Raw genomic sequence first — 14,149 nt, forward strand, 5'->3', positions numbered from 1 at the left:
ATGCGGTTGATTTCAGTGAAATCAAAAAATAACTTTACATCTATAGGGCTTGTTGTGAGATAGCATTATCATGTCATGTCATGTGTTAACCTGTACTGTAATAACGAGGTCGCAGGCGCACGCTCCAGAGCAGTGAACTATCTTGAGGGCTGTGTTGACGATCTTTGTCAAAACTCACACTGACTGTTATCTTTGATGGATAAATGACAGCTTTCCCAGCCAATCACAAAACAGATAAGGCATAGCAACACTTAGCCTATTGGACACAGGTAGAAATGAGTGGCCAATAAGGTGACTGGGATTTCATAGCCCCAGAATAAATACTGCGAACTCGCTGTGTAGTTGTATTTAATAATATAAACTAGGGAAATACCTGAAATCCTCACTTTAAAAATAACTACAAATTACCACCTAATTACTTTAAACTTAAATGTCTGTCTGGGCAGGTTTGACTGAATAAAACATGTTCAGCATCATTTACATTATCGTTACTTTGACACCACAATCAACAGCGCCACCTCCTGTCAATCTGCAGGTGTTAACAAATGTCTATCAACAAAAAGTCGAACACATTTCCTGCGTTTAACAAACATTATGAGTTACTTTCTGTACACAATTCACACAACCATATTTGAGTTTTTATTAATATTGATTTAAAAAAGTACTTTTTAATGCTCCTCAAGCAAAGTACACTCATTGTGGGATAAGGCATTTGATGTCTAAGAAACCAAGTCCCACGTCTTGTCAAAATCACAACATCACACATTTAACATCTTAACACAAATTCATTTTGGCATGTAAAACAAATAAACACCCAGTGCACCACATGAGATTAAATCAAAAATATATAACAGTAAGATTCTGTATGCTTCATAGATAATCAAATGCTCTCTCAAAGAAATATGATTTCAGTCACAAAATTCAGTGATTGCACAAATACAAAATTCAAAACCACAGATCAACAACCCTGTTTAACTGTAGAGTACCAAACACCACTTAATGCATTCAACCAATACTACATTCATGAATGACCCTCAGCGTGGTCACAAGTTTGGATTAGTGAATGTCAGTGGTATGATAATCCTGATGGTCTCACCCCCAGTATGAGATCTGCTGCCTTTAATGCATTTCAAATTCAAGTGACCACAAAAAAAAGTAATCAATAAACATGTCTGTGCTTCTGTAATACACGTTAAAGCTCACACATTTAAATAGTGTTCATGTCACTTAAATACGAATTTCAATGTTGTTTACATAATTGACAAAAATACCATTCATTTCATTTTATGTGCAAAATCGCTCTCTCCCATTGATTGATGGACAAACAATGCCTCAGTCATTTCAGCAACAAGTAAGAGGAAAACACAAACACTAATAAAAACACAGCTAAGCAATATAAAAAACATTGACTTTTAAAATCAACATATTAAAACAGAATTTGTTTTTACAGAGCAGTCAACATTAAAACTGAACGTGCCTTTGCCTTGTAAATATCTCAGTATTCATACTGCTCATTGGAAACTAATCCTTGAGTAACTCATTGAGAACATGTGTTTCTGCACCCTGTAGCATCATTTCTGGCTGAATCCGGCAACAAAAAAAAATGCCAAGTGTATTATTGCATGTGATAAGTGACGGTCAGAGTAAAAAAGTTTTTTTTTTTTAAAGACAGAAATCTGAGCTCAATTTAAAGCTGCTGGTAAATTTACATGACTAACACCGAACCGCATCATTCTGGTGTTTAACTGGCACATTAACAAATCATAACACAGTTATACTACAAACTGTTGTTCACTTAAATCAATTAACTAATTCAATTTATAAAAGAATAAGCTTTAAGTCAAGGCTTGAGAAACTCAAGTCTGAATCGGTAGATAAATTCAAGATTAAGACGTACAAACAGAATATTTCAGTGACCACTTTGTCCCGTTTTTTAAGATATTCTTTAAGAGGTTGTGTTCTTTGAAGCAGCCGTGTGAAAAAGATAAATATTGCACACTGTTGTGTGTTTGAGCATCAGAGGTGCCAAGAACCTAAAAAAAACACACAAAAACTCAACTGAGATATTGTTATATATTCTGTATACACTACCAGCCACATGTTTGGACACACAACAGTAACAGTATTATCAATAATACAGTATACTATATTATTATAATATAGCTACTGTGCACTGTATCTGGGGTACACCTACTAATAGAAGGGTTTTCTTTATTTTTTACTATTTTTCACACTTTAGATTCATAGTACATGTGACTGGTACTGTACATGCATCCGATAAGAGGATTTCATATGATTGGACATACAGGGTTTTGTGTTAAAAGTACAACATCTGATTCCTCCAACCAGTGCAGTCTGCAGAGCTGGACATGGAAGCCTACACAGTGTGAGGTGTGCTGGAATGCATGGGGTAAAGGAGGGGTGCCTGTGTGTGTGTGTGTGTGTGTGTGTGTTTTGGAAGGGGGTCACTGGGACTTAGAGATGCCATTGGTGTCTATGAAAGCTTTCAGCCTGGTGGGAAAATCTGTCATTACTCCTGTGGCTCCCAAGTCAAACGCCCTCTGGAAGTCCTCCTCATCGTTCAGCACCCAAATGTACACCTGAAAACAGAGGCAGGACCCGCTCAGTTAAAAACACACAAATCACATATTACAGGAAGTTGACAGAGCTAAAAAATGCTTCTGTACTGTAACAGCAGAGTTAACAGCCACCATAGTCTATTTTTGGTCTTGGACAATTCCCAGTAACTGCTCTTAACCAGAGCGTGAAGGAAAAATAGCCCTCACCTTACAAACAGGATCATTCTTTGATACTCTATATTAGCCGTATTGGAAGCAAAAGAAATACAGATACAATGACTGTACTTGTTTGTGTACTTGTGCCTGTGTTTACGACAATATTGCATTAACTACTAGCTGTAAAAAAAAGAAAAAAAAGAATTTATGATGGAAGCTAAAAGGTCTGGAGCGGACCAAAAGTGTGCAAACTTAATAAACTGAAAAGTGGCCACTAGCTGCTCCTTCACAATGAGCTTTATTAACCTGATTCCACTTTGCATTCACTCACCTGTGCACAAGATTAATCAGTATGCACAGGTGTATATAACAGCAACTTTACCTGGATTCCTCTGGCAGTTAGATGCTGAAACAAAGCTTTCCTCATCAGCAAACTGTAAAAAAAAAAAAAAAAAAAAGACAAAAGAAATCGTAAGACCTTGCAAGTATAGCAAAGGTAGAGTTATTTATGTGGGTTTTATTTTGTCAAAATGCATTAGAAATCTCCTGTTCTATCAGTTCAATACAGTGTAAAATACACCACAGCTTAGTTTTACAAGATGAAACGTGCAAACAACCCCAGATTGAGCCACAGAATTAAAGCGACTTACGTGTCTGCGAGCCATGTGAGGACCCGCTGACCCCGAGTCAAACTGTCAGGACCCTTAAGTCTGTAAAAGTCAAGCAGAAAAAATAAAGTTTCAGAAAAGTCATTCCTGGGGTGCCAGTTGGCCGAGCGGTTAGGTCGCTGTACAGAGGCTGTAGACAGATTCAACTCTGAGCCCCGACGTCTTTCCCGCATGTCATTCCCCACTCTCCTCCCTATTTCCTCCCCATACAACCACTCACTCTGCTCACTTATAACAGGAAGGAATAAATTCAACATGTTTCCTGCTAAATATTTAATTTAACTTGTAATTAGGTAATCTTAGAAAATGAAGGAAATTATTAATTGAAGTAGATGTTAATGAAAAGCGCCGGGAGAAACGTCAAAACACAAGAGACGATTATTTAGATAATGAAATGTTGAGTTTATTAAACACAACATGATGAGGAGTGATTTTATATTAAGGAACTTTTAAGAACAACACAGATTCTATAATGGCCTTAATAGAGGTATTAAAGAGAAACAGCCCTGATCCTTGATGAATGTCTGGCATGCTTAATCTCCACTTTGACCGACACTCGCCAGGCAAAGGGTGTGAATGTTTCTTTTAATCACTGGGTGAGATCACCTTTCACACAGCACCATGCCCAGATAACAGACACTAGAAAGGACACGTTGCAAAAAGTGAACAAAATGGACCGGCTGAACCCAATCAATAAATCTGTTAATCTTTATTTGTATGGTGCCAATTCATGACAAAGGTTATCTCTAGACACTTTACAAAAATGTGTCTTGAGATACACTTTGGGCAGTGAGCCAAGGACATCTGCATGTTTTTAAAAAAGCCAAAACATATTTGAGTACAATTTGTTTCAGTAAAATCCTCCTGTGCACATCTTTCAAAAATCATTTAAAAGACTAAAACTGAATCTGAAGTTATGAGTATTCTATACAGTCTGATAAACCATTGGAGGCACCATGTCCACTAACTGGAAGATATCAAGAGCTTGCAGTCACACATGTTTGTGTTCATCAGATGGAGTTGGCTCAGAAAGTATGAAATATTGTAAAACGCTGGTCAGTGGTTACATCCCTGTGTCTGCTTAAGAATTTTTCCCTGGTGTCAGCACTTAAGAAAAGTTGCCAATGTTAACACGAGTGTCGGTTACATTTTAGAATACTACTGAATTGATATAATCACAGAATGTTGATTCTTTTTGACAAAGTGAAACTTGTGTCTGTGTTGGTACGACCGCTGACATAGAACGAAAGGGTCGATCCTGCTAATCGCTGACCTCTCCTGGGAAATGCATCTCCTTTTTATTTGATCCTGTTTCTAATTCAACATAAGTATTTATACCTACTTGGTAATAATAGAGGGCATGGGGATCTCTAGAAACTGCTCCTTGAGAGGAACAAAGGGCAGAAGGCCGGTGTAGAAGAGTCCCAACAGCTGCAGGACTCTTGGTAAGCTGAACAACACGGGGATACGAGGGTTCTACCAAACACACAAACAAACAAGATTAAAGGTCATGACCCAAAATACATTCTCTTAAAGCGAAAGTGATGAAACAATATGGAATCAAAACATTAGCATCAAGTTTTTTTTTTTTTTCGAGAGGACTGAATGTGTACTGTGATTTCATTTTCAAGGGATTGTACCTCTTTGTAACACTTCTTTACAATCTGGTTGCTTGCGTTGCCCCAGACAGTCAGGTGCTCCCTGTCGTACTTAACAACCAGCTCAGAGACCTGCAAGCATCATTAAGAGAGGCGTCATTACAGAAACTTCATATAAAACATCATAATAGAAGGTTGGAATAAGAATTGATGTGGTTGTATTTCCACATTGCTTCTTGTAAATGTCTGACCCCACCTAGCAAAACATCCTGAAAATGATCAAATAAGAACCGCATCTAGCCGCTTTAATCTTTCAGGATTCGGGGTCTCAGTTTCAATATCTGCCTTGTTTTCAAACTTTCATTAACAATGAATTAACCAATGTCGCCAATGTTAGAACATAAGAGTTTCAAACAATAAAGACAGTAAGTCTGAAAAACAGACTTGACATTGGCTGGAAATCCACAAATAAAAAGAGAGAGGTTTCAAAAAAAAAAAGAAAAAAAAAGATGTTAAGGTACTTTAAGAAGACACAGACAAACAAACCTTTTTGATAAGTGTGTCGTCGTTGACCTTGATGTCAATGTTGACTGGTGTATTTGGGAATGCATCAAAAATGTCCCTGAGGAGAGGAATGCGCTTGTCGTCTCCGCCCTCGCAGAAACACTCTGCATAGACAAGGATGAGTCAAAACAACTATCCTTCCTTCAGATAACAGTCAACATGATCAGAGGGGGGACGCTGGCCCACGTTCATCAATCATCCCAACTGAGGCTAAAAACATTAACTACATAACGTGGTTTTAAATTTGACTGCATATGAATAGTATTAAGAAGACCAGTCGTGTGTACATGTTAAGCTCACCTCTCTGGAAAGTTACACCAAGCTTGCAGAGGTATGAAGGCAGTTCCTGATAAGAGCAGCACATATTTGTTAAAAAAACAAGAATCACAGCCATCATTCAAAACTTTAAAGAGGGGGTCAGTGAGCGTGATTTACAGATATGACAGTCAAAACTAAGTATATAAATATATATACATTCAGCATGATGTGATTAGTCCCTCTGTGCCAAATTAAATCTGTAACTCCATACACCCAATACTAGAGCTGAACATTAAAGTGCCTAAGAAATACAAGACACCCATTTTATCACACGTTCAAATAAAGCCTATTACGTTAAGAATAAACAGAGCAACAATAAATCCACAGGCTAACTCAATTTCTGCAGGATCAGATAAATACATTTAAAAAAATCAGGCCAAAGTTCATCATGCATGTGACATATCTGGTGACTTAGTATGGACCTCATATGATTAAAGCACATGATCAATCAATGTTGTTCCCTAATTCAGACACAAACACAACATGTAACTGCTGTTTGTTTTTTTTAAATAAGATTATTTTGACCTTTTGACCTCGAAGTTTTCACATGGTAACGTGGCCTTTTGCAGTTTGGATTGAATTGAGTGTAATGCAGCAAAACACATTACATAAATCCTTGGGGTCTTTTGTTAATATTCTACTCAATCATTGTTTCCTCATTGTTCAATAATTGTCCTTTTCTTCTCTGTATTCATTGAGGAAAGGAAGCATACGTTTTTACCAAACACAGAAGGTAAACGACATCTCCACAGCGGTACTGGAGGTCTAAAACACCACAGGGATTCTTTTACGCAGAGTGCAGTTTGAATTAAAATACAGGTTAACTAAAGAATAGTTGCAGAGCAGAAACTCACAGCGTAGGTCTTGTCACAGATATAGGAGTTGAGGCCGGTAGACCTCCGCAAGTTGGCGTCATGTGAAACCACAACCTCTTCATCTTTTGTCAGGTGGCAATCCAACTCCAGCATGTCAGTGCCAAGATCCACAGCACTGCATGAAGCAACACACCTTTTATTTACCACCACATTTCATTCTTGTTAATCCAACCAATGTCCTCCCTCAGATCTATCATAATCACAAGTAAAAGCATGTTTCACAAAAATGTGTGAAAGTCAAAGACGAAGACTACTGTGACTACGGTTTCTACTCACTGCTTGAAAGCTGCCATGGTGTTTTCCAGGTTTTCACCTGCGCCTGTAATACAAAAGTAAACATAGAGTTCAGTGGGTTGATTATTTTATATGCATCAACAATCTGGCCCCTGAACCTCTCTCCAGATATGTTCGAAAACAGGACGGAAACAGGGTAACGAGAAGCACTGTGAATGGAGACTGTAGCGTACAACATCGTAGATCTACGTTTGGTCAATCAGCCTTCTCCATCAAAGGCTGTAAACTCTGGAACACCTTACCACCTGAAATAAAATTAATGTCCGACTTAAAATCTTTTACAAAACAGGTGAAATGCTCAAAGCAAGCCAGAGCTGTACCCACTTTTAATGAATATCTTCAAACTGGTTTATAACATTTGTATTGTTGTAGATGTATTTTTTGTATCCTCATATCGTGTTATGGGGTTTTATGTAACTGAATGTTGTACATTTTAATCTGTTGTTTACACAAAGGCCCAACTGGGGACACGAGTTGGAAATTAGCAATAGCTATATACTCTTTATGCAGCACATCAGTTTCATGCTTTGTATTGAAATTATGTTAAATTGCATTGTCCCTATTAAATAAATAAATTCATTCATCTTTGTGCACAGCTAGATCAGTGGTCAATGGCCTGATGGAAGCACTGTAACAAATACATTGCAGTATAACCAAACCCAATAAATAACACTAGACTAATAAAACTGCCAATCAACAGTAAGTCTGCACCTTCAACAGAGAGAGGTGAAATGATTCAAACATGATTAAATGCAGACATCATAATGATAGAGTCACCTCCGCGATGGGAGATATGTCTGCTGCGGAAAGCCTCTCGCTTCCTCCGGTGCAAAAGAGTCGGGCATTTGAGAAGCAGAGCAGAGGTGAGCATGTAGCCCGTTACTGTCGACAGGACATACACAGCTGCACACATCTTCTTTCAGTCAGCTGGAAAACAATCAAAAAGACACTCAGGATTATGTCAACAGTGAATCAGACTCAGAGTTTAACAATCTAACAGGCGGTGTCTGTGTTTTTTACTGGACAGAGAAACAGATCTAAGTGTAAATAAAAACCTGATCAAATAACCAGTTATTACTATTGATTGATACAGAGACAGGTGTTTGACAGTGTGAAAATGTATCCTGTAAATACTTAACATTCATACATTACAAAAATGAAAACAAATGAAAGATATTTAACTTTATTTTTTTAAATGACATCAAATGTTGGATCAACCAAACTGTAAAACAATCTTTAAAGCTCTATGACAGATATAGGACTAGTTTGAGCAGCATTGTTATCAAGTTAGGTTCAAGTCTTCCTCATTTCATACTGTGACTCAACACACAGTTTATTTCATAAGACTTTACTAAACATCTTAAGTTGTACTAAAGACTTTATTAAACATCTTAAGTTGTACTAAAGACTTTATTAAACATCTTAAGTTGTACTGTCTCGGCTTGAACTTTGTTATTCATCAGAGCTGTCGTGTTTGTTTGGGTGGGCAGGTTTACATTTATATGAAATGTAGATATCATTAAAGACGTCTTTCCTCTTCCAGCGAATCTATAACAAATGCAATATAATATTTATTCTGCAAGATTACTGACGGTAGCGTACAAGCCAAACTAGCTAAATGAAGCTAACGTTAGCTGAGCAGGTGTCGAGCCAACATGAGGAAATCTTACCTTTCTCATTAAATTGTTAGCGTTTCCTTTATTCCTGATGAATAACCTCCGTTATGCGCTGGGAAGTGTCCAGGGAAGTTCTCGCAAGACACTTGATATGAAGAGAAACTGATGAACTAACGGTGTCCTCTTTTATGCAGCTCCTATGATCCACACAGCTGTCTCTGACAATACATAAACCGGCTGCTGTCAGTGGTGTGCGCATGCGCCGTCTTGCGCTTCAAGATAATTCATCAACAATGGCCTCTTCCGCCAGCACACACTTTCAGAATAAAAGCGAAATATCGTCAATTTTATACTGACAGCTTTTATATATCTTTGGGGTTTACTTTTCTTTCTACTTCTTAGTTTGCAGTCAAATAACAAAAATGCAGATTAAATGACAGCATCTATTTAAGACCATGGGTATGAAAATGCACCACGTGCTATACAAAGTCTATTTACATGGCCTATATTAAAAGACAATACAAAGTAGACTGCCATTGCAGCTGTAAATTAGCGACAAAATACACGTAATTGTACTTGCTATAAACTTTGATCAAAGGGTATTGATCAAAGATTGTACCATTGCAATACTCTGACTGGTAATGTAGCCTAATACATACATCATTTACATGTAAAATTGAAAAGTTTGCATTTTTATCGAAATATGATGTCAATTGCTTTGTGGAAAAATGTATTTTTGTTCCTGACTGTTGGACATACAGCCCAAACATTCCTACCTACGCACCGTGGTAAATAAGTTGATGATTTACTCCTTCCATCCACTAGGTGCTGCTAATGTGCAGCTAAGTAACTGTAAAACACAACATGATGAAAGACAAATATGCTAAAAATAAACATCTATTAAACATGGAGCTGAGTGAAATACAGCCAAGGTGAAATGAAGCGGCCAAGGTGACAAAACAATATTAATACCTCTAGTCTTTTCTATGCAAATACTTACACTTTGCATATAATCTACTCTTTAGGCTCTATGGATGATAACTGTGATAACCAGAATCCGCACAGAACAAGGTCCAAGTTAAAACATGACACATTAGAAGCAGTCAAAGTTCACCTTTGTGCAATAAAGCGTCTTTGGAGATGTGATACACACCCTTAAGAGAAATACTTGAACATAACGTTATGTGCGAGTCATTTCTTGGTGGTTAAACAATTCAAACGCTTCACTGAGTTTTCTTTGAGGTAGTTCTGGGTATGCTGTCAGTATAGTGAAAGATCAAGTGTTCAGAAAATGGCCACAGGTCTAACAAACGTTCTTGAGGAGTGGAAATGTCTCGAAGAAGAGTATCAACAACTTCAGGTAAGAAACAGATTAAAAAACAGCTGAAGATGTCAAACGATCCACATAGCACAGCTTTATAAATCACCATTTGTCTTGCTTTTGAATAGAAAAGCAAGAAAAATAATGCAACATAATATAATGCAATATTTTGAGGATGATGAATTAAAACACTTTTATTAACCTTCATATAGCTGCTCTGCTTCTTGTTTGCACTTGAGATTGTTTTCTGCCATTTGCTTTGCTTATTGATGTAACACCATGTCGCTGTCATTCAGGAGACCCACAGACTGTACTTACAGAAACTGGATGAAATTTCCAAACTACAAAAAAGCTGTTCTTCCTCCATAAGCAATCAGCGTAAAAGACTGAAAGAGGTGTCCCACTGTGTAATAAAAAAGTAAGTAAAGGCACCGATTTATTGTAACATTTGAAGATATGTACAGTAAAGTAATCTGGTCATGCACATACATATATGCACACAATAGTGATAGAGACACTAATATGCACCTGTTATACATTGTATCATCCATCAGATGCAGCACAGGACCATCTGACGAAGATGATAAGACACTGGAGGAAATGAAGGCGAAAATAAAGACACGACCAAATTCTTTCTCTGAAATGGAGGCTTGCCTTCCCAAGAAAAATGGGTGATGATGATGATGATTGAATCCAAAAGATCTCAAAATAGAAGTTGATCTACATGTACTACCTTATATGAAGATAAACAATAATAACCAGATTATTGTTTTATATTTCAGGCTGTACCTCAGTCTTGTTTTGGGAAATGTGAATGTCACCTTCCTCAGCAAGCAGTCAAAGTGAGCGATGATCATCATTGTTTATTTGAACCCAAAGCCCTCTTCCAACCCATCTTTGGATTCATCTGTTTACCCTATCATAACAAAACTATTATTACTGATTTAAAACCTAATAATTGAATCAAATATTTCTTTGGCTGATGAGTTTCTGCTTTGAAACCTTGACCATTGATATTGAGACTTAAATCTGTCACATTCTTCTTAGATTTGGCTACAAAGACGATTACGAGAAGTTCAAGCTGTACAGCACAGTGCTCCTGCTGCTTTTCTCCTTCATGTGCTATTTCTTTGTGAGCTACAGGTGAGCATTCACAGAAAGTGTATCACTCTGACTCTCCATGTACTGTATGTTTCAACCCTCAACACTTGTCCAACTGTGTGTCCTTGACTTTAGATTTCTTGATGCAATACTCAATTTCCTGCTGGTGTGGTACTACTGCACACTTACACTCAGAGAGAGTATCCTCATTACCAACGGCTCCAGGTCAGCCCCAACACACTTCCAGTGAACCCACCATAACAATGAGAAACATCATAACAACATTTTTAGTTATGTTATCTCTGGAATATGGTTTCGCTTTAAAGACCATTAATAATTTGCCTTTATATCATTTCGAATGTAAAATCTAAATATGATGTAAAATGTGTTCTGCATCATAGAATCAAAGGCTGGTGGGTTTTCCACCACTACATCTCCGCATTTTTGTCCGGTGTCATGCTTACATGGTGAGTTGAAGAAAAAGATCCCTGACTCTATTAAATGAAGGAAACAAAACATTTTCTGTTGCTTCCTTTTTTTTTGTAGTTTAAGAAATGATATGACATTTAAAGAGCATAAAGATAAAATTAAAACACAGAGGAAAACTAACAAACAGAAACAAACAAAACAAAAGATTCATTCTCAGATACAGTAGCTGATCAATTCTTCCTATTGCATAAAAAAAAATTTTTTTTCTAATTAAGTCTTCTCTGTTTACGTACAAACCTTCTCTTTGGCTAAAGGCCAGATGGGAACCTGTATAAGATTTTCAGGAACCAGTTCCTCGCTTACTCCTTGTACCAAAGTAAGAAAGAGCACTGTCTGTATCTACAATCATGATGGAAACTTTTCAAAATAATAGAAAAGTCTAAGTGGTGCTTCCTTCATGTGGCACACACAGGTTTTGTTCAGTGTCTGCAGTGCTATTATCAGAGCGGGTGTCTGTACAGATTACGAGCTCTGGGAGAAAGACACAACATGGATCTGACCGTGGGTGAGATACAAAACACACCAAGGACACAGACACACTCAACCAGGCCATCATCATTATATATTTAGTAAAACTTGTTGAGAAGCATTACAAGGTTTTGTCAGTGCTTGGATAAAAAAAAAAAAAAAGATTTCAAACTCTCGTCATGCTTTCTGCTTTTAGAGGGATTTCAGTCGTGGATGTGGAAAGGGCTGACGTTTCTTTTGCCCTTCCTGTTTTTTGGTCATGTGAGTACAGTCAGTGATTTGAACTTGAGAAATTTCCGCTTACGATTGGTTAGATCGCATTAAAAAAAATGATGCTGTGTCATGCTTTGGACTGTGACATGCTGATAAGAAAAGCTGATGTCATTCTAGACTCAATATGTTGTTTAAGCATCATTAAAGGAAATGTTTAGGTTTTTACTCACCCTGATAACAGCTTAATCTTTGGCATGCCTCTGTGTTTTGCGTAGTTGCTAACTGCATTCATTCACTTTAAACAAAACAAGCCCTTCAGGTCTTCATGTTTTGTCTCGTAGTTCTGGCAGCTCTTCAATAGCGTGTCTCTCTTCAGAATGGCTCAGCTCCCAGATTGTAAGGAATGGCAGGTCAGTGCTTTCACAGTCAATGAGTCTGAATATGTCTCTCTGATCTTACTTAGAACCAGTTAATGATTTATTGCATCCATCTTTTATCACACTATGTGAGCACAAAAGAGGGCTAATTGTATGAACAGTGTGTTGATATTTTATTGAAGAAATCACTGGCAGTCTGTTTTTGTTGTTACGGATGTCACTTCACATTATGGATGAACATTTAATCCCCACCTGATCTCTTCCATATCACATATAAATAGTCAAATGTATCTGATACACACATCGTTGTCTTTGTTCCATGTGATGTCAGGTCCTGATGTGCGGTCTCTGCTTCCTTGTTCTGTTCATGGGAAACTTCTCCACCACTGTTGCTGTGGTCCGTCACAAGATGAAGAGCAGGAATCAGAAAAAGAGTCTCTGATCCAAAATAATAAAAATAAACATCTCTACAAAAGGTGGTCTCACATGGCCCTGTCATAATTAATGTTCATATAATCCTTATTTGTGTCAACTGTTTCTGTTATGTAATTATTCCATCACATTCTTATTTATCGACTGGATAAATCAACATTGAAGGTTAAATGATTCTCCACAATACTTTCATGTGAAATAATCCTTACAGGAAGAGACGAATAGCCTCGAATAAAGTCTTCAATTCTAGAGACAGTGTTGTCTGTGACAGTGTTTTATTTCTTCAATATTTTGTGCTTGTGGCTGCATGTGTTTGAACGCTTTATCAAAGCAGCCGATTCATTTTGCTTACCTGGTTATTTGTTAAATTTGGCTGGGTGAATTCTCTTTAAGTTTCTCTGCAGCAATGACCTCAAAAAATGAAATTCTATGTTGTAAAAGAAACAATCAAACAGACTGAAGTAATTCAAGCTGTGCCCCATCAAACTGCTATAACAGTAAAACCAGATGTTGCAGTAAGAATAACTCAATCAATAATATGCTGACAGTCAGAGGTTGTGTCAGTATTTAGATTATTAACATTAGTACAAGTAATGCAAACTTTAAGATGTCCTCATTATAACTAATTATAAGTTATATATGCAAATGTTTCCAAGAAGTTCACAAGTTACCCTGTAAGGGTTATATTAGTGCATAATACTGCATTTGTATTGCTTGATGGCTGCAAAACAGAAACGATTTAATTGTAATGTGGTGCTATAATATGAATCACTGGGTGACTTCATTTATGCAATGTGCTCTAAAATGTGGTGTACTAGTAGATATTCAAATAGCTCTTGTAGCCTTAAAAGAGTTAAATACAAAGAGTAGGCTACTTAATTAAGATGAAGTGATGATGCAAAATGTGTATGTTGGTTATATTCTGATGAGTGCAAGTCCAGTGGAATATCATATGGAGAGATATCTCATTTGAATTCCATATAACTCAATGACTGTAAATGCCTATAAACTGCAGTATAGACATTGACTAAGGTGACAAAACTCCAATTAAGTTTGAAATTCAACTTAACCAACCTACAA

The 14,149-nt window shown here is 37.1% G+C and overlaps 2 protein-coding genes across 2 annotated transcripts; one reads left to right on the forward strand and one right to left on the reverse strand.

Moving 5' to 3' along the window:
• Positions 1 to 626: 626 nt before the first annotated feature.
• Positions 627 to 8,914, reverse strand: gdpd1 (glycerophosphodiester phosphodiesterase domain containing 1). Its single transcript, XM_061046336.1, has 11 exons — positions 8,723 to 8,914; positions 7,830 to 7,979; positions 7,035 to 7,077; positions 6,738 to 6,873; positions 5,866 to 5,911; positions 5,548 to 5,669; positions 5,044 to 5,133; positions 4,746 to 4,879; positions 3,386 to 3,445; positions 3,118 to 3,169; positions 627 to 2,600 (listed from the first exon to the last, which is right to left on the reverse strand). Exons 2-11 carry the CDS (start codon positions 7,963 to 7,965, stop codon positions 2,466 to 2,468), a joined length of 954 nt encoding a protein of 317 aa, XP_060902319.1. The 5' UTR covers positions 7,966 to 7,979; positions 8,723 to 8,914; the 3' UTR covers positions 627 to 2,465.
• An 871-nt stretch (positions 8,915 to 9,785) lies between these two features.
• LOC132980286 (ion channel TACAN-like) lies at positions 9,786 to 13,324 on the forward strand. Its single transcript, XM_061046334.1, has 12 exons — positions 9,786 to 10,028; positions 10,286 to 10,407; positions 10,544 to 10,660; positions 10,772 to 10,831; positions 11,037 to 11,132; positions 11,226 to 11,315; positions 11,492 to 11,557; positions 11,834 to 11,895; positions 11,992 to 12,084; positions 12,244 to 12,308; positions 12,602 to 12,670; positions 12,969 to 13,324. The coding sequence occupies exons 1-12, from the start codon at positions 9,960 to 9,962 to the stop codon at positions 13,077 to 13,079; spliced, it is 1,020 nt and encodes a 339-aa protein (XP_060902317.1). The 5' UTR covers positions 9,786 to 9,959; the 3' UTR covers positions 13,080 to 13,324.
• Positions 13,325 to 14,149: the final 825 nt, after the last annotated feature.

The sequence above is a fragment of the Labrus mixtus genome, chromosome 9 (genome assembly GCF_963584025.1).
Source record: "Labrus mixtus chromosome 9, fLabMix1.1, whole genome shotgun sequence".
Taxonomy (NCBI): domain Eukaryota; kingdom Metazoa; phylum Chordata; class Actinopteri; order Labriformes; family Labridae; genus Labrus; species Labrus mixtus.